At 43.7% G+C, this 24726-nt stretch overlaps 1 protein-coding gene across 4 annotated transcripts in view; it reads left to right on the forward strand.

Annotated features, from left to right (window-relative positions):
- The window catches only part of Kif6 (kinesin family member 6), a 285185-nt gene that overhangs the window by 96454 nt on the left and 164005 nt on the right, over window positions 1-24726 (forward strand). For 3 of the 4 annotated variants that reach the window (XM_076915376.1, XM_076915377.1, XM_076915378.1), the window contains 3 exons: window positions 7716-7859; window positions 8759-8845; window positions 15607-15710. In XM_076915376.1, the coding sequence (XP_076771491.1) occupies window positions 7716-7859; window positions 8759-8845; window positions 15607-15710 (335 nt within the window). Of the gene's footprint in view, window positions 1-7715; window positions 7860-8758; window positions 8846-15606; window positions 15711-24726 lie in introns of those variants that run through there. The other variant, XM_076915379.1, reaches the window with a different exon arrangement.

The raw sequence follows: 24726 nt of genomic DNA on the forward strand, positions 1-24726 counted from the left end.
TGGCTGTGAACTGCCCAGTACAGATGTTCGGACCTCTGTAAGAGCGGTACATGCTCTGAACAGCCAAGCCATCTCACCAGTCCCAATTTTTGATCATTGTTTTAAGTGAAGAGTCCAGTGCCCTGAAGTACATTCCCAAATAATGGGCAGCCACAGTCATTATCCTTTCCTAGAAATTGTCATAATTCTAACCAAGCAATTCTGGACCTATGGAATAAGAGCACCCCTTGTATCTTTTATCTTTGGCCTCTGGCAGCCTGTGCCTTTGTCTTTCTGGCTTTGCCTATTCCACATGTCTCAGGTGGAGTCCTTCCATGTGTGTCCTTTGGTAGAGAACCATATTGATTCCACAGTTCATCCACATGGTAGCATATATCACAATTTCATTCCTCTCCCAGGCTCAATTACATGCATGGCCCCTTGTCGAGAACCGCTCTACAACATGTTTGGGGGCCAAAATGTTGCAGACCACTCTGCCCCACGCTTGGGGTCCAAAATGTCGGGGACTGCTCTATCAATGTTGGAACTCACACTACCAAAGCCTTGGGGGCTAAATTGTTAGAGCCCGCACTGCCCTAAGCTGCTCCAGTCTGCTGGTCGGGGTTCAGCAATAGAGAGAGTGAGGATAGATGCGAAGAATGGAGACCAGACAGAGTGTGATTCAATCCCATTTATTCTTCAGTCTCTCTTCTCTCTTTCCAAGTCCCTAGTTTCTAGTACCAAGTCTCAGATCCTAATTCCTACTTCCTCTGTAATAAATCTCAAGTCCTAATCTCTGTTCCAAGTTGCTAGTCTCTTTCCCAGTTCCATGTTCTCTTCCAAGTGCCTGTCTCAAGTACAAGTGTCTAATCATTTCTTCTGTCTGGCTCTCTCACCTTTTGTATGCCTCACTTCTAAGCCACGCCTTTAAGTCACACCTTTAAGTCTTATCTCTAAATTACACCTTTAAGTCTTGGCTCTAAATCACACCTTTAAGTCTCACACGCCCAAGGGAAAATCCTGGGTATCTAAAACAAGATGTTATCAGAGTGTGCTCAACTGTTGTAGGCTGTTGTAAACAAGTCTCTTGTCGGGGTATATGGCTCAAGATGGCTGCAAGGATGATAGCCGCCTTCTGTTAGCTCCCCACAACCCCTCATTCTGTTTATCCATTGATGGATTCGGAATCAGTGGGCTGCTTCATCTATGCAGTGGCTATTGTAAGCAGCACTCCCATGAACATCCATGTATGTGGTAGTTATTCGTAGGCACCATTTCATTTAAACCTCACAACACCCTATCCTGGAAGTGTTAACTTCTCCATTTCACAGAATGCAAACATTTCTCTTCCCAAGGTGACTAGTAACAGTGAAGATTTGATCTGAGGTTTCATAGGGCCCAGCACTGTTGACTTATTGTCTGTCTTGTAAAATTGGTACTGGACATGAATACAGGTTACAAGTGGCTCCTGGTTTGTTTTTTTGTTTTCCTTTTTCTAGCCCGGTGATTAACTCTGAGAACATAACTCAGAGGTGACCAGTATTTTTGTAGCCTCTGGTAACTTCATCCAGTGCTGTTTCTGCTATGGGGTTCTCTTAGCCTTGTCTTGTCTTGAGACACCCCTACTCTATCCTGACTACCATCCAACCAATAGAGCAGCACTAGCTACTCTGTTTGTAACTTTTGAATCTGACTCCAAGGGCAAAGAAAATGCACTCGAATTCAGCTTCATGAATCTTCTGCCCCAAATCTTCATCTGTGGAATGAATGGGCTGCATGGGGGTTTCCTGTGTTACCTTTTGTTCTTGAACGTTTAGCCTAAAAGATTTGAGTGAAACAACAATAGAAAGTCCCTTTTCTTTAATGCCTAAGGAAACCCAAGACCAGTGTCTTGATGCTTCTGAACATTCACAGGCTGAAATGGCCACACTGGAGGCACCCACCTGATTGGGGTGATATGATTAGTCTTATCCATGGGCCCCCTAGGAACGCAGAACCTTAGTGAGTGCCTGAAGGTATGGGCCATTTTAGTGCTTTTGAGAAGAATCATTAGTCCTAAGCTCTTTCTTGCTTAAAAATTCCACGCCACTTATACTGATGGAGCTTTTTTGCTTACTAGGACATTTACCAGAACAATGATATATGCTCGTAATGGGCTGTATTCAAATTGCCTTATTTCAAAGAAATGTGTCTCTGTGCTCAGATGGCAGCATGGTTTTAATTCCCATTGTGTCCATCTGTTCACACAAAATTACATTCTTCAGCTGAATCAAACTTTCTATGAATTGTAATCACTCAGAAACATTCTGCTCCACACCCAATTCTGTCCTTCCTTCCACACAATCTCCTTTAACTCCTGACTATTACTAAAATTGGTCCACAGCTCTTCGATTTACAATCCCTGTGAACATTCATAATGACAATATGGCCCTTGCTCTTTCATTAATTACTTACCTAACAAATATTGATTAAGAATTGATGAGGTCATCTTTACTTGTGAGTTTGACAGAGCCTGGAATCACCTGGGAAAAAAGGCTCAATGAAGGATTGTCTATATTGGGTTGTCTCATGGCTGTTGGGGATTGTCTTAATCAATTTCATTCATCTGGGACGACCTAGCCCAGTGAGAGTGGCACCATTCCCTAGGCAAGTGGTATTAAACTATATGAGAGTGGAGAAATCAAGCTGAGTACAAGCAAGCATGCATGCATGCATTCATTTCTATTTTTGACTGTGGGCATTAAGTGACTAGCTATTTGAAGGCCTTGACTTCTCCCCAGTGACAGAACAAACTAAAATAAATAAGCCCTTTTCTCGCCTGAGTTGCTTTGTCTCAGGATACTTTTTTGTCACAGCAACTGAAATGATAATAGGGCAGATGTGCAATGGGCTGAGGGTCCTAGGGCAGCCCTGTCTCAAAGGCTCCTTTCTGAAGCAGGGGCTTGCACTGGGCCATCATAAGTGCTTAGTGCACCTCAGGTGGGAGCTACGATGAGCAACGAAAAGGGATGAGGAGAGATTGACAGAGGCCAAGGAAGTAAGAGTTAATGAATGGAATGAAAACTGAGTTGGAGGGAGCAAAACAAGGGTGGGGTCGGGCAGGTCAGGTCCTGGGAGCTATGAGCCCATCAGCCCAGAGGATCATTCACTCCGTCATCAGCCCTCAGTTATTTCCTCTCCACCGACTGCACTGGGACAACTATTTTCTCTGAGATCCAAGTGCCTCTGCAGGCAAGGAAAGCAGAGTGTGGGGAGCTGCAGACATGGCCATGGATCTGTAGGGTTAATGAGGCTGGGAAGAGCTGCTGGTGAGTGAGTGGGAGGGCAACAAAGGATTCTGAAATAGTGAGAGAACCAAAGCTGTCACAACAGGGAGAGCAGTTAGAAGAGCAGGGAGATACTTGATGAGATTGAATAACTCATGGACATTTATGTATAAAATACCACTATGTATTTTATTATGTGGCTAAAGAGATGGGCCATACAACAACTTAGTGTAGCTTGCACACTCATCTACTCACTGGAAGCTGTGGGTTGTACTAGGCAGTAAGGTAGATGCCTGCCCGAGAACAAGCTGTGTGTCATGGAACCAGCAAAACAACAAAGCGTAAGAACCTGTTCTACTGCCTTCTGTATCTTTGACAAGCACCATGATCAAAGGCAACTTAGGGAAGAAAAGGTTTGTTTCTACTCCCAGGTTACGGTTCATCACTGCAAGAACTCTAGTTAGGAGCTCAAGCAGGAACTTGAAGCAGAAACCATGAGAAGGGACTCGGCTTGCTGCTTACTCTCTGACTCATGCTTACCTGGTTTTCTTCTACAGCTCAGGAGCACCTGCCTAGGGAATGGTGCTGCCCACAGTGGGCTGGATCTTCCTAATCAATTAGCAATCAAGACAGTTACCCCTCTCCCAGATTTGTGCACAGGGACAATCTGATCTGGAAAAGCCCTGAACTGAGGCTCTCTAGGCTCTGTCAGGTTGACACCTGAAGTTAACTAGGACAGAGCACCTATAGACACCGTAATAGGTTCCTCGTAAGTGGTGATACTGCTCTCTCCATTTCAATATGAGAGAAAAAGGAGCTAGTTTGCTCAGCTGGCTTGCATTAATTAGCCAGCATTTGGTTTAGAAATTTCTCACAGAATTCTAGTTGTCTAGTCTCTCTATTTGAGAGAACTCACACCTGCTAGATCTCAGCCAGCCTGGGTTTACCGACTCTATACACTTTTAAGTGATTAATATTCAGTTTGCCAGAATATTGTTGGTTTTGGAGTTCTCTTTATGTATGCAGCACTTTTTCCAATGAGTTTCCTCAAAAAACACTTTAAGCCACAATAACAGGGTTCTGCTTGGCCCCAAAGCCTAAGTTCGTATGAGGAGAAGGAAAGAGAACATGTGTCCTTGTGCTAACTGTAAACCTCAACTAGTGACCCAGGAGTGACCTGAGGCCTCCATCAGCCCAAACAGCAAGTGAGAAACCACTGGGAACCAGTGTTAGCTCCTCGCCCCTCAGAAATCAAACATGCTTGCTGTCAGCCAGTTCTATGGCACACATGAGCTCTGGCTGGGTGTGGGTCCTCTTGTGTTCAGGGGTGAAGGTGCTGGGGCAGTGCCAGCCATAACTGCTCTCAACATTTGTCAGTTTCTAGACGATAGCTTTCTGTGCTCCTCTGTGTTCTTTAAAAGGAAATCTTCTTGGAGGCAATAGAGATGGCTCAGTGATTAACAGCACTTGCTGCTCTTACAAAAGACCAGAGTTCAGTTTCTAGCACTCATATCTGATAGCTGACAACTGCCTGTGAATATAGCTCCAATGGGTACAATGCCCTCTTCTGGCTTCTACAGGTACCTGCTCACATTCACAGAAGTGAGAGCAAGACACACACACAGACACACACACACACACACACACACACACACACAAATAATTAAATAAATGTAAAATTAAATCTTTTTAAAAATAAGAAAAAAAAAAAAGGCAAACCTCTTAATCCACTGAGTAGCTGAACTGATACCAGGCACAGTTTCTAGGCCCTTAAAGATATCACTGTGATATGAAGTGCCATTTTTTGTTACTAATAGAATATGTAAGGAATATTTGCCATTGCCTTTATATGTCAATTTCAGAGTAGAAGTGAACATTGCAAAACAAACACAGCAGCAGCAGCAGCAGCAGCAGCAGCAGCAGCAGCAGCAGCAGCAAACCCAAGGGTGCTGAAAGAGAGCTCAGAAATTAGGAGCACATGCTGTTCTTCCAGAGAACCAGAGTGCAGTTCCCAGTACCATGCCAGGCACACCCTCCTCTAAATCCAGCTGCAGGGGATCCAGTGCCTTTAGCCTCTACGGCTACCTGCATTAGTATACTTATACCCCCACATGGACATACATGCAGAACCCACATATGCGCAGACTTTAAAATTAAACAAACAATACAGAGATTGGGTAATAGCTTGGTCATTAAGTGCTTGCTGGAGAATCTGATTTTAAGCCCAAGAGTCCATGTAAAAGGAGCTGGGGCATGGTGAGAAAAATTGTAATCCCTATATTTGGAAGGTGGGGACAGGTGGATTCCTGTGGGTCACTGGCCAGCCAGAGTAGTCTACTTGGTGAGTTCCAGGCCAGCGAGAGTCCTTGTCTCAAAAATATAAAAATAAGAAACAATGTGGAAAGAGCTTTGAACATGATATTCTAAGGATTGTCCTGTGGCAGGCACACACACACACATACATACATACATACACACACACACACATACACACACACACATACACACACACACGTGAAAGCATACTTGAACATGCACACATAGGCACACACACATATGTGCACAGGCACACACATGCACGCACATGTGAAAGCACACTTGAACATGCACACACACATACATGCACATGCATGCACATGTAAAAGCACACTTGAACATGCACACACACACACAAGCACACACACAAGCTCTATGACCCCTCTGCCCTCAGATGCCTCTCACTGCAGAGCCCATTGCAAGCTCACAAAGAGCAAGCCCCTTCTGCTTGCCCACATCATATTCCTTCTCTTGGTCACTCTTCAGATCTGCCTCCACTCCATGTGGTCTGGACTCACTGTGATGCTCCAAGAGACCTGTTCAGGGTCCTCTCTCAAGGAAATGGGCCAGACCTCCACCAAGAAGCAGACCCTCCTGAAGACTCTATCACACACTGAGTGCCTTGTGTTCAATAACTACCCCAGAAATTCTCCTCTGATCTTTGTGTATGTGCATGTGTGTGTGACACATGCATGTGTGTGTGCACATGTGCAGCCAGAGGCAGATATTGGGTATCTTTTTCTACCATTCTCCATCTTGCTACCTTGAAACAGGGTGTCTCACTGAAATAGAAGCTTGCCGTTTTTCAGGGCTAGGATGGCTTGTGAGTGAGCTTCTGGGACCCTCCCATCTCTATGTCTATCATATTGGGGTCACAGGCATGCACAACCAGCCAGCCACATACTTCTTTTTACGTGGGTGCTGGAGATTTAAACCCATGCCCTCATGCTTCTACAATAAGCACCCCTTCACACATAGCCATCTCTTCAGCGCCACCCTCTTGACCTTTACAACGTCCCTCCTAGAAAGTCAGGCATCCCAGTCCCACGTTTACAAGGAAACGGAGGCTAAAACACTTCTGTGAGTTTATTAAGACCGTACGAGCGGGGAAGCTGAATTCTGTCTCCAAAGCCTGGCTTCTTCCTTCTAGCACATTTCCTCCATTTTTAAGAGCACAATCCCATTTTGATGTTTGATTATTTAGATCCCTATTGCAATTTTAGATCCCTTCATGGAGAGGGTGTTGGGATGTCCATTCTGGTGGGGAGCACCCAGAGCCTATCCAGCTCTAGGGATTAGATCCTTATTGGCCAAAGCAAACTAGAGCCTTCCTTCCAGCTACAGTGATCAAGCCATGGGTGATCTAGGAACCAAGATGCTCACCAGAGAAGCTCAGGATTAAAGGAAAGAAGTCTGTTCTCATGTAACTCGTGGATAAAGATGTATATAACACCAGGGGTTTGGCAGCCATCCTGTGGCTATGGGGAGGCTAATCTCTACCACATGGAAGACAGTAGAGATAGGAGCATAACCGCACTAACCTTTTGGGTTATTTGTAACCTAAAGCTTTCCTTTTCCATCCCTCCTGACTGAGACCAGCATCAGTTACATTTTCCACAACTCACGGCCAAAAGTGAGTTGATTGATTTTTTAATTTAATATCACTGGGAAGGCTTATAAGCAGAATCTTTGTATTACTAGCACCAGTGTTCCCTAAAACAATAATGGCTATTAGCATTCATCTTAATGAAAGAGGCTCAAAGTGGGGGGAAGACAAAGATGCTTAAGTGACATTCCTAAGCAACTGTGCTGCTTACTCTTCATGCAGCTGCCTTAGGAGGCTGGGAGAGAGTGTCCTGGAGCAGGAGTCACAGACAGAGAGAGTGTCCTGGAGCAGGAGTCACAGACGGTTGTGAGCCACTCAGTGTGGGTGCTGGGAATCAAACTCAGGTCCTCTGGAAGAGCAGCCAGTGCTCTTAACCACTGAGCCATCTCTCCAGCCCTATTTTTGCCATCTATGCATTGAAAGCTCTTGTTAAAGATGAGCATCCTATGCCCAAGTCCTGGATTTCTTTTGTATTCTCACTACTGAAAGCCTGTTTTCAGGTGTGCCTTCCTGCCCAGTTAGTACCATCATCTGTTCTCCTTCCACAGGTCATCATTGCCCTTTCGGAAAAGCATCGTACGCACATCCCTTACAGGAATTCCATGATGACCAGCGTGCTCAGAGACAGTCTGGGAGGGAACTGCATGACCACCATGATTGCAACTCTGTCTTTGGAGAAGAGGAACATAGATGTATGCTGCATCTTCTCTCTTAGTCTGGGTTTCTGTCGCTGGGTGGTGAGGTGGAGTCGGGGGCCTGGCTGAGTCTGCATCTCTTGAGCAGGGCTGACATATACCCTCAGAGGTAAATCCACCATGGGGCTCACAGCTTTGGGTTCTTAGGCAGTGTCGTAATTAACTCATGTGAGAACCAGCCCCAGGTGAGTGGCTTGAAGAAGCCATGTATACCGATCTCGGAATGCCTGATGGTAGAAACGAGAGAAGAGAGTCTTCACCTGCTCTTGCTCAGTGTTGCCTGACTGATGAGATCTGGGTAGCTCAGAGCTGTCCTGAGATCTGGTCCTAGACTCTCTTGGATGGTGGCACCCAGGATGCTGTGCCAGGGGATGCTGACAAAGGACTTCCCTGGGTGACTGTGGAGTCAGGTGCGGTCTTGTAAGAGTCAGCTTAACATTTAGGCAGAAGGGTGCATCCTACAACAGTGCCAAGCATTCATGTTGAACGCAGTGAAACCCTCTCTTTGGTTCATTACAAATACCTACCATGTGGCCTCCCATGCTTGTGGATCATGGTCCCTGCTATGGCTAGGACTTTCATGTGAGGTACGGCTTTAACAGTTGAACACCTACCAGTTGCCTCTTGGGATTCCAGAATTGCCTATAATTTGGGCATTTGTGATTTTCCTAAGTCAACCCCATTATAAAAATGTAGAGAATAGTATCCTAGGGTCCACCGTCCCCCATTTTGAGGTATAGTTACTTACTATATGTTGTTCCAGACACCTTACTCTTTAGTTAAGTTTTTCTGATAATGTAAATTAAGTTTTATCTGGAGAGAAAGGCTTTTCTGTGCATCAAATTTTGAAAAGATTGTGTGTGTGTGTGTGTGGTTTGTTTGTTTGTTTTCTTCAGGAGTCTATCTCCACCTGCAGATTTGCTCAGCGAGTGGCCCTAATCAAAAACGAAGCCATCCTCAACGAAGAGATTGATCCCAGACTGGTAAGCAAATGCTTGATCTTTGCAACAGGGACTTATGCCACTCGAGCTGCCTTTAAGCTTCCTTTGCAGGTAGTGATGACCTCAAACTTCTGAGCCTCCTGTCATCTGATTGCTGGAACTGCAGGCATGCCCCACTGAAGCTGGTTGTGTGGTGCCGAGATAGAACCCAAGGCTTTGAGCATGCTGGGCAAGCATGTTTACACACTGAGCTGCATCCCCAGCCCCAATAAGAAATTTAACATTTAAATAAATATATATACTGAACATAGATATATATGACTAGCTGAAACTGGTTGTGGGGCATGACTCTGTACTAATAGGTGTCCTAGGTACTGGTATGCATTCACTAAAGTCATACTTGGCAACATTACAATGAGGTATTCCAGATGTCTCTATAGAAAACAAAATTGAAGCACAAGGGTGTGAAATGAGTTGCTCATAGTCCTAGTGAGAGCAGGTACCAGAACCCAGATAGCTGAGCTCTGCTTCATGACACAGCATGGCTAGTCTTGAAGACACACCCAGTAGGTGGGTGAGCAATAACTCAGTATTACAGTGGAAAAATATACCTATATTTACATTCAGATCTAAGCCTTTTACAAAACATCAGTTATCCTTTTAGACTGAGTAGCAAGTCATCTTTCACATATCTCATAAAGTGAGAGAGAGAAAAAGAGGGAGAGAGAAAGAAGAGAGAGAGAAAGAGAGAGAGAGAGAGAGAGAGAGAGAGAGAGAGAGAGAGAGAGAGACTAAGTAGAAATATTTGATACCAGCATCCTGTTCCTAAAGGTTAGCTATAGTTTGATTTCTGGAAAAATTCTCCATTTCTTTTGTTTTATAGAAATAACCCCTGCTTTATCAAAGCAACTTTTTATGCAAGGAAATCAGATACATAATTCAGTTTCTCACCCTGAATATTTTTTCCCTTGGTTTTGTAAGTTCTCTGCATGGGAAAGGCAACCCTGGATCAACTCGGGCTGGCATCCAAACTCTGATTAAATGTCTCAGATTTGTCAAATTCCACAATTAAGGTTGCATATGTCTGAGCCACTCGGCTCCTCTCACTCCTCTAGAAAATGAGCTCTCGTGGCCTCGCAATATGTAGAATCTAAGACTGAAATCTCACCAACTTTATTTTCAAATTGTTCAGAAACGAAATATGATCACTGATCACTGCCATGTTCTGAATTCCTTCTTCTCAATTATCCACTGAAGGACAGAGGGAAAAGGAGTAGCAGGGCTTTCTGTGTTGCCCTACTAACCTCAGGGAGCCTTGTCTGCCCTGATGGAGAACTCAGTGGGAGAAGCAGAAGCTTCCCTGCGCCCACCTTGGTCAGACTTCAGCATCACACAGAGTCCTGGGCAAGGGAACAGAACACAAAATCAGGAGGAATCGCACCCTCAGGAGATGCCTGCTGTCCCTGTCCCTCCTGCGTCCCAAGGTCATCACTAGGACTGTCCCAGTCCCCACTGCATCCCTAGAGAACAACTGTGGCTGTACCTGTCCTTCTTGTGTCCCAAGAACATTGCTGTGCAGAATGAAAAAGAACCTATTATCTGGAAGACAAAAATTAGTTCCCAATTTATGGAAAACAAACATATAAAACATTGGAGGCATTTCTTTACATTCTTTACATTTTGCTGGCGAGACTTTGAAGGATCTGAAGGAAGAGGGCACCGGTGTGTGTTTGATGTTGGTCTGTGAGAGATTGAAAGCAAAGAGAGATCAGGAGCAAAAAGCTAATAGCTGATAATTGAAGCAAATGCCGCAGTTCTTCCTCACGCTGACTGACGTGGTAACTGCCAAGTGTGGCTTGCTAGTCTCTGTAATGATGGCACCTACAGCCACACACTGGTGTTTGTCATTTTAAAGTGTGAAGCTTGCATGAAATACAAGGGACAATCAAAAATTTGTCCTAGGGGACAGGAGAAATGGCTTAGCAGTTAAAAGCATCCACTGATATTGCAAAAGATCTAAGTTCAGTTCCTAGCACATGTCAAGTGACTCACAACTGCGGGCAACTGTAGTGACAGAAATGGATGTCCCAGGTGTCCTTCTGCAAGGGCACCTGCACTCACGTTCACATGTACTCACATGCACTGCACTCACCTGCACCTGCCCAAACCTGCACCTACCCCCACACAGATACAATTTCTAAAATAATAAAACTAATCTTCTAAAAACAAGTGTTCTAAAAAACCACCAAAGATACAGCCTTGCTGGGATTTCCTGTGTCTTGCTTTCAGATGTTAATGTCAAGTATAGTACCAAGCCTGCATGATCAGAGTCACCAAACACTGGCACTTCAGAGTGACATGGTTATGAAAGGATCACAAAGGTTCTGAGATGACTGGACATGGGCCTGGATCTCCCCAGATGCCTCCAAGTCCACAGGCAACCCAGGGGAGGCATGGCTTCCGTAATCTCAACCTGTGAAAAACAGAGATTTCTATTCAACAGAATACATAAATAATCCAATGGCCGTTTTGGTTTGAAATGCCTTAGAAGATGACTGGTTTGGTAACATGCTCACTCTGCAAGCATGAAGACCTGAGTTTGATCCCCAGAACCAACATAAAAACAGCTGCTGTGATGGCACACACTCTAATGCCTGTGCTGGGGGGCAGAGACGGGATGATCCCTAGGGCATGTGCACCCCACACACATCCACGGGCACAAGGATGTAAAAACTATGTCATCAGTCTCAGTTTAGGAGAGGAAGTAAAATGAACCAGTCAGGTCTTAGCCAAGGAGTTCTAGTCTATGCAGCTTGAAGGTTCCTGACAGTGTATTTTGGCAGGAAGCCAGCAAGTAAAACCTATGACACTCTGCGTGTAAACAAAATGCTTAAAGCACATGTCCAAAATACTATTGTAATGTGGAGGGATTGTTGGTCCTATTGATGCAGTCAAGATAGTCTGAAGCTCACCTGTGTCTGGAATGTTGTAAGCATCTTCAGAACACGTTACTAGAGGGTGAGAGGACCTGAGGCTGCAACTGTCCTTTAAGGTGAACATACGGTGTTAACAAGGGATGGAGGTCAAGATCTCAGGGGCATTGCACAAGAGATGTCTGCTTCACTTTTTAACATAAAACCAGTGAAGAGGGAGCTAGAAAAATTAATCTGTTCCTTGACATGGAGACAGGGGCAGCTGTCTATGATGTGCCAGACTCCAGTAGAACAGATGGCACTGTCTTCAAAATATTTACTTTATTTTTAAGTGTGTGTGTGTGTGTTTGTGTGTGTCTGTGTGTCTGTGTGTCTGTGTGTCTGTGTGTGTATACAAAAGAGTTCAGGTCCCTTGTGGAGGCTTGGACAAGGCATCAGATCCCCTGGAGCTGGAAATATAGGCAGTTGTGAACCACCTACATGGATGCTGGGAGTTGAACTCGGGTCCTCTGAAAGAACAGTACTCACACTCCTGAGCCAGCTCTCCAGCCTCACAACTAGTATTCTCTTGAGAATTTGAAGGCCTTAACCCTCCTTCACATAGGTTTGAGTTTCACATGTACAAAGCCCCCTTGGTCTAAGCAAATGCAACACCGTCTGTTTATTGTTAAGTTTTATTCGAGACAAAATGTCACACTGCAGCCCTGGCTGCCCTGGAACTCACACTATAGATCAGGTTGGCCTGGAACTCAAAGACAACCCCTGCCTCTGCCTCCTGAGAAGCAATCTCCAAGTAAGAAGAGAGAGAACAAGCTTACTGGGACGGGACATTGGAGGAGCACATGGAGAAGAGCTAACGGTTGCTCAGTTAGCTCGTTTTGGGGACCCAGTTTTCAAAGATGAGTGCAAATAGACTTTCCACCTGTTAACTACTACCTGACGTGCTGTGCGGCATGGTTTTATGTCAAGTTGACATGCGCTAAAGTCATCTGAGAGGCGGGAACCTCCGAGAGACCAGGTGGGCTGTAGCCAGGCTCAGAAGGCACCTTATTAATTAGCAAATAACTGCGGGAGGGATGCAGTCCATTGTAGGTGGTGCCGTCCCTGGTCTGGTGGTCCTGGGTTCTATAAGAAAGCAGGCTGAGCAAGCCATAAGGACGAGCCAGTAAGCCACAGCCTCTCCATGGCTCTGCCTCCAATTTCCTGCCCTGTTTGAGTTCTTGTCCTAATTGCTTTTGATAATGTCGTGTGGAACTCTGAGTGAAATAAACTCTTTCCTCCAAAAATTCTTTGGGTCATGGTGTTTTATCACAGTATAGTAACCCTAACTAGGACAGGTGTATTAAGATCACATAGTGAGAGGAGCAGAGGATTTGTGGATACTGTAAGTAGAAGGGTAGGAAATTATATTTTATAATTGCTGGCTTCTAGTACATTGAAAAGCAACTTTATCAATGGATTATGGACAGATGTCTTACCACTTTTTGGCAAATACTTCTACATAGACATTAACATAATTGACAAGTATGGACAGATGCTTTTCTTCTTTTCACTGGCTCATTGACCTAGCCAAGATGACCAAGTAGAGTTTTAAAACATTCTTGTCTTACTCTTTCTACTGTGCATGCTGAAATAAAGGTTTGCTACAGCTGTTTGATTGACGCTTTGCTGGCTTACAGGTGTTCACCTACCTAAAGCTTGACTGAGCCTTTCAATGTGTAGATGAATTCTTGATATTATAAAATACTTTATTTAGAAAAAGATTTGTAATGTTCGTGTGTGTGTGTGTGTGTGTGTGTGTGTGTGTGTGTGTGTGTGTTTCTGTGTACACATATGAGTCCAGTATCCAAGGAGTCTGGAAGAAGGTGCGGATGCCCTGGCGCTGCAGGCTCAGACATAGGTGCTTATATACTGAGAACCAAACTCGGGCCACAAGAGTGCATCTTCTTTACCATGAGATCAACAGCCTTGTGGTTTTCAAATACTTTTTACTGAAACTAGTGATAAGATGATTCACTATTAGTCTTTTAAACTGTGCACATGATGAGTTATCTCGATCCCCTTGATCAGTTTTTATTATGAACTATTTCAAGTATACAAAAATGTACAAAAGAAAACCCTGGACCTACTGCTTTTTTTGCGTGCACACCATGCTTTTTTATCTCAAAAATGATGTATATCAGACCTACTAAAGCCACCATACCATACAGCCATACAGACTCCCCGTTTGAATTCAATGTGCATGATGTGTGTGTATCACTGATGTATATGTATGTACATTCATATATATATATATATATATATATATATATATATATATATATATATGATAGTGATATCCCTATCCTTAATTTTCTAAGGTAAGTCCAACTGCTGGATCATAGTATAAAACACCCTATTAATTACATGGTCATAATATGAACTTGGTAAAAAAAAAAAAAAAAACATTGTTAGTCATAGGCACCTTTGCTGGTCCTTGAAAATTGGAGTTACCAAAACTAACCAACCAATTAGTCAACTAAGTAAATATCAGTTCTCCTCCATCCCTGCCACACCTTCCCCTTTCCAGTGACAGAGTCCACCATGATTGTACATCTGCGTACATGTGTGTATACATGTGTACACATGTGTTTGCATGTGTATACACATGTGCACCTGTGTGTGCATGTGTGTTCATGTGTGTACACACATGTGTGTATGCATGCATTCACAGAGGCCCAACAAGGACATAGGTTGTGCTGTCCTATTGTTTTCTGCTCTATGCCATTGAGATAGTTTCCCATTACTCTGACATGGACTGGTGCCCAGGAAGCCCCAGCAACTACTAAGTTCTGGTGTAGCAGCCATCAGTGGCCATGACATGAGTTCTGAGTGTGTCATGACTTAAAACTCAAGTCTTCATGTTGGTGCAGTAAACACTCTTACACACACAGAGAGAGAGAGAGAGAGAGAGAGAGAGAGAGAGAGAGAGAGAGAGAGCATTTTGTGGGGACATAGTCACTCACTGGGTTTGGGTTCATTAAAGAGAGCTGCCTGGCCACCAAACTCCAGGGATGCACCTCCCCAGCGTTAAGGTTACAGACACACACCACCAAGTCTAACTGTTTATCCTCCTGGGGTTCTGGGGTTCTGGGATTCACTCATGCATGCTCTTGTGCAAAGGCAGACAGTTTGTTGACTGAGCCCTCTCCTCAGCCCTAACAAATTTTGATATATACTATTGGAATATTATATGCCTTTAAAAATGATGTAGAGGTGCACACATCAGTGTAAATGAGCTCAGATCCTGTGGTGGGAGAAAAGAAAAACCAAGGTGCAATTCCATGCAGTAATAGGACATTCACATAGTTTAAGGCACGCAGAAGGATAGTATGCATTATATAAGGGGGCCTGAATATAGAATGAATGTATCACAGTGTACAGTAAGTGTTTTGGTAACTCCTAACTGAATTATAGATACTCCAGGAAGGATAGAAGAACAGAGAGAGATCAGAAGTTGCATCTATAATGTTTTGTTTGTTTTTAAAAAATTATTTCTAGAGTTATTTGGACGAGGGGTTAAGGTTGAAGTCACCAGTGTCTTTTAGATTGTTCTCTATCCAGTTTTGTATCCTAACATAGTTAATGATTTTAGTTAATTAATTGCCCATGTGTGCACACTTAGTGCACACATAGCATTCAGAAGACAAGTTGTGGGAGTCACTTTTCTTCCACTATATGGGTCCCAGGGATTGAACTTGCATTGGACCCTAACCATTGAGCCGTCTAGTACACCCAGTGGCTCATAACTCCCAAAAGCTGCATGCTTGCTGCCACCGAGGACACAGTGTCCAGAAGTGGACATATACTCACACACTTTTCCCTTCACAGATGATTGTCCGCTTGCAAAAGGAGATTGCAGACCTGAAGGCAGAGCTGGCCATGGCCACAGGGGAGCAGAGGACAGAGGCCCTCACAGAAGCGGAGATCCTTCAGTAAGCACGGACCGTCTTCTCTTTTCTCCACTCTTGCCTAACTTAACTGTGTTGAGTTCTGTATTGAGTGTCCACCTCAGAGCACGACTAGTCCTGGAAAGGTCAGAAATTGTACCTAGGTGCAGGAAAGAGAGATGACCCTCCATGGGAAGAGGGGGCAAGGCTGGCAGCATCTCTGTTGCCTGGACCTTGAGGAAGTAAAGCCAGAACCCAGTGCAGCTGGGAGTGCCTACCTCAGGCCAGCTGCTGAGATCGGGCTGCAGGCTGGTCACATCATTTCTCGTTACATCGCATGCTCTCTGCTGTGGGTCTAGATCTGAAAGGGGTTTGAGAATCGTCCCTTGTCTTAAGCAGCACCATGCTCCAGGCACCAGCATCTGCCGTCTCTTCTTTTGTACATGGACCATTTATTACAGTTCAAAAACTTAGGTTGGCATACAAGCCAGCTATCGGGGCTTTATAGGAGCCTGGTGTTTCCACACCAATGAGATATACAGTGGTACATTGTTGTTCGCTTTCTATGATCGTGAGTTAGACAGATGGGTTCTGCTTCTGTGCAGTTTATTAAAGGTTTCTGAGATGCAGGTGAGCAAGGCTTCGGAGGCAGTGGCAGGCTCCATTTTCAAATAAACAGTAGAGCTGGGCTGGGGATGTGCCTAAGTCAGTATAAAGTTTATGTGATGTGCATGAAGCCCTGGGTTCCTTCCCCTCTGTACAGACTGAGCATGGAGGTTCACACCTGAATGTCCACACTGTGATGTGGAGGCAGGAGGATCAGTAGTGCAAAACCATCCTTGGCTACATAGTGAATTCACAGCCAGCCTGGGGATGCAGGAGACCATGTCTTTATTTTATTTTACTTTTTATTAAAAATCAATTTTATACACTATATTCTGATCACAGTTTCCTCTCTTTTCATTTCTTGCAAGGCCCTCCCAACCTCCACACCCACCCAAATCTGCCCCCTTTCTTTTCCTCTCTCGTTAGGAAACAGGCTCCTATTCTGGTTTGTTTTATTTCATTACTGTTTTTACAGACAATGTCTTTAAACAAACAACCAAAAAAAGGAGTTCATAAGCTATTTGTAAAGACATAGTGCCATGTCCTTCAACTCTATCTCAAAAGAGAAACAGTGAATAAATAGAAAACGTTCTCTTTATGCTGCTACGTGTTGAGGCTGGCACTATGGCTCAGTGGTTATGGATGCTTGCTCCCAAGTTTTGTGACCTGAGTTTAATCCTGAATTCACAGAGTAGAAGAGAGAATGACTCTTGCAAGTTGTTCTTTGACTTCTACCTTCTTACTGTTATACACACACACACACACACACACACACACACACAACACAACACACACACACACACATACACACATGTGCATGCACATGCACACACAGTGTTAAAAAATAAATAAAGTATTTTTGTTTGCCTGCCTGTGTGGTCTAGCTAATACATGAACAGCTTCCATCAAGGTTCCTGCTGTAATCAAAGCTTCCCCTCCTCTGGGACTGTGCTCCCTAAGTCCAGAGCAGAAAACACAACAGACTCCACAGCTTCCCTTACAGCATGAGTGTATAGCATGAGTGAAGTTAAAGTTAAACACATTGTTTAATAGTCATTACATTATTAATAATTTATGTATTACAGTTACTAAGAGTTTTATGTCAGGGATGGAGAGTTGGATCAGCAGTTGAAAGGTTCCTAGATTGGTTGCCAGCACCCACATGTCATCTCACAGCCATCTGTGACTCCAGCTCCAGGGGATCTGGCGCCCTCTTCTGACCTTTTAGAGCACTGCATGCACGAGATGCACATACATGCACAGAGAGAGAAACACACAAATATATAAAGCAAAAAGAAACAAACAAATATAATAATGTTACTTGTTGAACTGACTCAATATGCCCTTGATCCTGAGGAGGATCAGCTGAGGGTCATGTCACTGTGGTGCTCCTTCCCCTCAAAGAAAGGATAGTATTCTCTTGCTAAGTGTCACTGCATTTCAGCCAGCCAGGAAAACAAAGCAACAGTAGGCCTTGCCCCAGAAGGGATCTAACATAGCCATAAGTGTGGCATCCCAGAGGTCAATAATGGCTGACCTCAGGGACAATGTGACAATGTGATTTAGTGGAACTTTCTTTATTGCAATAATTCCTGAAAGTCAATGTTGGGGAGGAAAGTCTTATTTTTGGATCATGACTTCAAAAGGTTTGTGTTTCTAGCCTGGGATAGGTCAGAGCATCACAGTGGAAGACCACATCAGAGCTTAGCTGCTTACCTCACGCTGGTGGTCAGCAAGCAAGGGAGTGGGGCCAGGGGCCAGGGCAAGGCATAGTCCCCAAGGATCTTCCCCCACGACCCACATTCGTCTAGCTATGCACTACTTCCTAAAGTCTCCAGCATTTCCCCAAATAGCACCATAAGCTAGAAACCAAGCTTTGGACAAAGGAGCCTGTGGTGGTACTTTATTCAAAACACAGCAGTGATGTCACCAAGAACCAAAAATCTAAAGCTGCCCTGTGGTTCCTAGAACCTGAGGAGCAGCCCCATCTGCAAGGTGCCCCACGCTAAAGAACCAACCACAGGTGCTGTTGGAGATGCCACTCAACAGACAGCCCTGCCTTCCTGTTATCCAGGTTCCTGTTTCCCATCAGTACCCAAATTTGCTGAACTTAGCCAGAAACCAGTTGTTAGGTGAGTCAGGGAGTATGTTGCCTCTGATTCAGGGTCTTGTAGGAGAAGAGTAGAAATCAGGTCTTAGGGAAACTTATGAAATAAACACTGGTGCTCTCTTGAATTCCTGTGCCATGGGTATTGCTTATGAGGCTCAGGTAAAAGATGAGCTTTTCCCTGTGATGGTTTTGATATCTCAGTCTATCTATGCTGCTCCAAATTTGGAGAATTGCAGAGCCATTGTCAAGAAGCATATAAATCTCTAGCCATACCTAAAATGAAGTAGAGATGCCAAGAGGCTAGTGACTCGAAGAATCCCCAAGACAGTGCAAAGTTGGGGCCTGGATGGGCAAGCGAAGGGGATTGGTGAGATGCAGGGCAGCATGGTGAGGACTCCAGCTGCATGAGTGCTGCAGCACTAGCATAGGAGCAAGCCTGGAGAAGCCAACAATAGCATTCAGGATTCTGAGATGGAACTGTGCAAAGTGCTTTCTTTGAAGCCCAAGGACATAAGTTGATCCCCTGAGATGCTGTAAAGGTAGATGGAGAGAACCAGTTCCACACAGTTGTCATCTGACCTCTACATGCATGCCATGATGCACACACACATGCACAAGCACACGCACATGCACAGGCACATGCACACATATTCATACACATGCATATGTGCACACACACACATACACACATACATGGGCACACATACACACACTCAAAAACATACATACACACACATGCACACACACTCATACATGTGGACATTTATACAAACACACACATGCAATAATAATAATAATAATAATAATAATAATAATAATAATAATAATAGAAGAAGAAGAAGAAGAAGAGGAAGAGGAAGAGGAAGAGGAAGAAGAGGAAGAGGAAGAGGAAGAAGAGGAGGAGGAGGAAGGATATAAGAATAATTATAGTAGTAGTGAATTAAAATAAGCATTTTAAAGGCACAGGTTCCCCCACAGTCATGGTGTACAAAACGTTGAGAAAACCTTAAAAATATAGAAAAGGATCTAGAAGTTACCAGGGGAAACAAAAGCCAAGGGTCTGATTTGGAACAAATTTTCATCAGCAACTCTGGAAATAAGAACTAGTGGAGACTTTTTTTTTTAAGGCACTTTCAACGTATTTTTCTAGATCTAGCGGAACTAATAGTAAGAGTAAAGATGAAATAAAGGCATTTTACAGATGTGAACCTGGCTCCTTCCTTCCAGAGCGACTGTGGTCTGTACATCAGCTCGAGGAACAGTGCAGTAAAGGGTTAGAAGCAATAAGGATGAGCGGGTGTGTTTACAGTTGTCTGCGGCACCCAGCACTGTATAATAATATTTATATCATGCCACTTAGTAGCTCTGTATTTCTCCCAAATATGAATCTGCCAGTTTGAAACTCACCAAGGGGCTGAAAAATGGCTCAGTTAAGAGTTATTCTATTCTACCTAGACAAGTCAAGGAGTTGGATCCTAGCACCCACCCTGGGGCAGCTCACAAATGGCTGTCCTTCCAGATCCAAGGTATCTGATGCCCTCTGCTGACCTCTGTTGGGCTTGTACATAAACATGTGCACAAATACACACACACACACACACACACACACACACACACACACACACACACACACATAAAATTTTTTTAAAGCCTGAAAATCATTATCAGATGTCCATTGCCAGAAGTTTGGAGGAGAGATTGAAGAGAAATGAAATTGTGACAATAAATTAAAATACTGAAGGACCTTTAGATCTTAGGTTGGTTTCTGCCAAACCATCAATGTCAGATATGCAAATGTCAATCTGGACAGACCCAGAAGAGAGGGTCTACAGGACTGGCAGTCTTTTCTGTGTGTAACTAGTTCTTTTATTCATGTAACATTTGTTGTGTATCTCGGGATTACAAAAGTGCCAACATGGGCCCCAAAAGCAAGGCAAAGATAAACAAAGCCCAGAGCTTGCTCTCAAGGGACACACAACTCAGGGGTGGTGACAGACATGGACCCAAGGAATGATGACACAGTGTTTAGGTCCCATGAGAAAACATAAACAGGACACAGAAAGAACATAGAGATAGCAACGGTTGCCCATAAGCTCAGGAGTCTTCCGGAACTAGGTCAAGTGCGACTGAGTGTAAACTTGGGCAGTTCCCAGGGGGATGGTCACTGTGTATCAAGCAGAGTGTCTCCTTGGTGCTCTCAGAGCAGAGGCTGGGAACACCATGGCTGCAGCTCCTGTCTGCCAGCCCAATCTACCTTCTAAGCAAAGCCCAAGAATCATCCACTATATCGGGTATTTATCCATACCAACAGTAAGAATGATTCTGATAGAGTCTTTGTTCTTGTTGTTTTGTGTCATTGTGTTTCCCATAGTTAACCAGAATGAATAGTGCACAGCTTAAATTTTAACCAATGAAGAGTCCTTCCTTGCCTTAAACGTTGATACATGAATTATAATTTGCCCAGAGTACAGCCCTAGTATTCAGCACCATCAGCCTGGCTCTTTTGTCTTTCTGGCCCCTGGATATTTGCTCAGAAATGAAAATATGCATTGGTTCCCTGCCATCACTCACACTCCCTAAATGGAGGTGGGGTCATGGTGCAGGAGACAAGAAGAGTCCCATGGCTTATCGGGAATACCCCAGGTCTTGTCCAATCTGCTTCTCTGTCCTTCGGCTCCTCAGGCACATAGTGACTGGCATGACTTCCTCTCAGAAGTCTCTGAAAGATGTCAGCAGATCCTGCCCAGATCTGGTCATCTCTGAAGTGTCACTGGGCACGTAGGGAGCTTTGCTCACATCCAGCCTGGGGATGTTTTTGAACCATTGCCCAGCATTTCCTTGGTTAATGTAAATATTTGTTGCAATGACTCGGATGCTTTGATTGAAGAGGGTTTTTAAGCATTGGCCTCCAGTTATTGTGATATTTTTAGTTTACATCAATTTTTTTGGTCCTTGCTAAATTTGAAAAGAGACAGCTGGATGAAGACTGTATTGCCAAGTCACTGTTTAGACAGAGCTTCTTGGGTGAAGACTTGATTGTGATGTAGCTGCTAAACACATATCTTTGGTAGGAGACTGAGCTGGAGAACTTTGGCTCTGCTGAAGTGCTATATCCTGACCAAAATCTGAGTGATTTTTTTGAGCAGTATTTTAATCCTGGAATGAAATCAAATTGGATCTGACTGGCTCAAGATTACCCAAAATATTTGGGTACCTCCCACTGTCTGGATCTTTCCTTAGCAAAGAAAAAAGAAAGAAAGAAAGAAAGAAAGAAAGAAAGAAAGAAAGAAAGAAAGAAAGAAAGAAAGAAAGAAAGAAGATTTATGCATATCAGTTAATATTTCTGTCTAAATTTATGGAGAACATTTTAGATGTTAATCATTTTAATGGCTACATCAAGGGGCCAGCAGTACAAGATACAAAGGATATTTGGGGGAATACAAGTTCACTGGGGAAATGCTACACACAAATGCATACATACATGTATGCATACAAACACACGGACATAGTATGTCAACAACAGAAAACAAGCAACTCATGTAAAGAATCAATACTCACTAAAATTAGTTTTCCATGTATTTATTGGGGATAGTACATACCCTGTGCATATCGTGGCCAGAGGACAATTTGTGGGAGTCATTTCTCTTTTTGCACCAGTGGCCATAGTGAGTTAGAAGTATTTAATAATAGTCCATTTATTGGATTCTTAATGTTGCCAAATAACCTCCCTCTTTATTGCTATTCTATTCCTATTACTACTGTTAGCAATGAGTGATATAAAAAGATGATGCATTAAACAGGAGAGCTGATTGATGGTTCAGAGTACTTGCTGCTCTTTCCCAGAAGACTTGGGGTCAGTTCCCAGCACCTCCACAGGACAACCTAAACTCCAGGAGATCCAACACTCTCTTGTGGCCTCTGCAGGCAACTATACACATGTGATATATGTACATATGCTCAGGTGCATACAAACATAAAATAAAAATAGATAAATATTTTTAACTATAATGAAATAATATCAACAAGTGTACTGGCTAGTTTTACGTCAACTTGACACAAGCTAAGATTTATCAGGGAAGAGAGAACCTCAGGTAAGAAAATGAGATCCAGCCTTAGGTCACTTTCTTAATTAGTCATTGATTGAGGGCCCAGACCACTGTAGGCTCTGCCATCCCTGGGCTGGTGGTCCCGAGTTCTATAAGAAAACAGGCTGAGTAAGCCATGAGGAGCAAACCAGTAAGCAGCACCCCTCCATGGCCTCTGCTTCAGCTCCTGTCTCCAGGTTCCTGCCCCACTTGAGTTCCTGTTCTGACTTCCTTCAATGATGAACAGTGCTGTGGAAGTGTAAGCTAAATAAACCCTTTCCTCCCCAAGTTGCTTTTTGGTCATGGTGTGTCATCACAGCAGTAGTGACCCTAACTAGGTTAACAAGTCACATGATATATTTGCTTGAAGAAAACTGACCGAGACACCAATTTCCAAAGTTCACTAGACAGGAATAGAATCCTCTGTAGTCCCAAATCCATAGAAGAAGCTGAATTTGTAGTAAAGACCTCTCCAATGAAGAAATTGCAGGCACAAAAGGTATCCTGAGAACACTTGAGAAGTAAACAATGGTGATTCTCCCAGGCATGTACTGCTCTGAATCTCGAGTAGGCACACACAAGGAGAGGAAACTGCAGCCCAACATCCCCCGTGAGTGAAAACTCTTAACACCCAAGTTGCACCCAGCAAGGTGGTTTGAAAGGCAAGCATGTGGGCCTCACGGCAGACATGCAAAGCTGCTTTAGAATGTACATGCCAGTGTGTGTGAAATCCACGATGATGGGAAACTAGTTAAGACAACATTTGATCATTCCAACGAGTGGAGACAATGACTTTGATAAAATTTCTCACTTATTTATGATCACAACCTAGCAAAATGGGGATAGAAGGAGGTCTTCAAAATGTTGTAAAAACTATCTACCATCTATGGCCTATCTTAGGGCTTTACTGCTGTGAACAGACACCATGACCAAGGCAGCTCATAAGGACAGCATTTAATTGTGGCTGGCTTACAGGTTCAGTCCATTATCATTAAAGCAGGAACATGGCAGCACCCAGGCAGGCATGATGCAGGAGCTGAGTTCTACATCTTCATCTGATAGCTTCTAGCAGAATACTGGCTTTCAGGCAGCTAGGACTTAAAGCCCACACCCACAGTGACACATCTACTTCAACAGGGCCACACCCTCTAATCGTGCCACTCCCTGGGCCAAGCATATACAACCATCACAGCATCCATGAGTCATATTCATATATATGTCATATATTCATCATGTGTCATCTATGTATGTGTCTGCCTTCTATGTGTCTTTCACCTTTGTGACTACGTGTCTCTCATCTACCTGTCTTCTATGTGTCTTTCACCTGTGTGACTACGTGTCGCTCATCTACCTCTCTCCCTGTCATCTATCCCTGTGTCTATGTGCCTTTCACCTTTGCATGCATGTATGCATGCATGTATGTATTACATATCTGTTATCTACATATAATTCATCCCTCTATCATCTGTGTATTTATATATGTAGCTGTCTACCATTTATCTATGTATTTATGTATGTAGCTGTCTATAATCTACCTATCTGCCTATCATCCATCCCTCAATCAATAAGGCAATAAAAGGGAAAGAAAGCACTCTTTCTCCCTAAAGCTAGAAACAAAAGGAGAGATGTTTCTCCTCACTACTCACATTCAACACTACACTGAACTCTCTAGTCAGCTTATTATGCTGAGGAAAATAGGAAAGCACACAAATATTTGGGAAGGAAGTAATAAAACTCTCATTTTACACAGATAACATTATTTCTAAGTAGAAAACATCAAACAACCTGCAAAAAGTTACTAGAAATACTATAAGGAGTTTATCGAGGTCATAGAACACACGGTTAGAGGAAATTAAAAGACAGCCACCCTTGACAGTAACGTTAAAACTTAAATTTAACTACATGTGCCTAACTTCTGTATTATTAAAGCTGTAAAACACTGGAGAGGAGCTTTCTGAGAGACGGAGAGCTATACCATTTTCATCGATGGCATGGGTCCATGCTTAGATGTCAGTTCTGTTCTGCCTAAATTTACCTATAAATGTAGTTTGAACCTCATAAGAGCTCAATGTGGGAAAGCTGGCAATCAGAAGGTAAAATTCACTCCATTGCTAATATCCACAATACTGACACGCCTGGAAACAGCTTTGCAAAGGAAACTAGGTCAGGGGCCAGATGCCTGAGTGGGCGAAGGCTCTGGCAACCAAGCCTGATAACCTGAGCCCAGTCTCTAGGGCCCATGAGGTAGAAGGAGAGAACT

This window comes from Arvicanthis niloticus, chromosome 17 (genome assembly GCF_011762505.2).
Source record: "Arvicanthis niloticus isolate mArvNil1 chromosome 17, mArvNil1.pat.X, whole genome shotgun sequence".
Lineage (NCBI taxonomy): Eukaryota > Metazoa > Chordata > Mammalia > Rodentia > Muridae > Arvicanthis > Arvicanthis niloticus.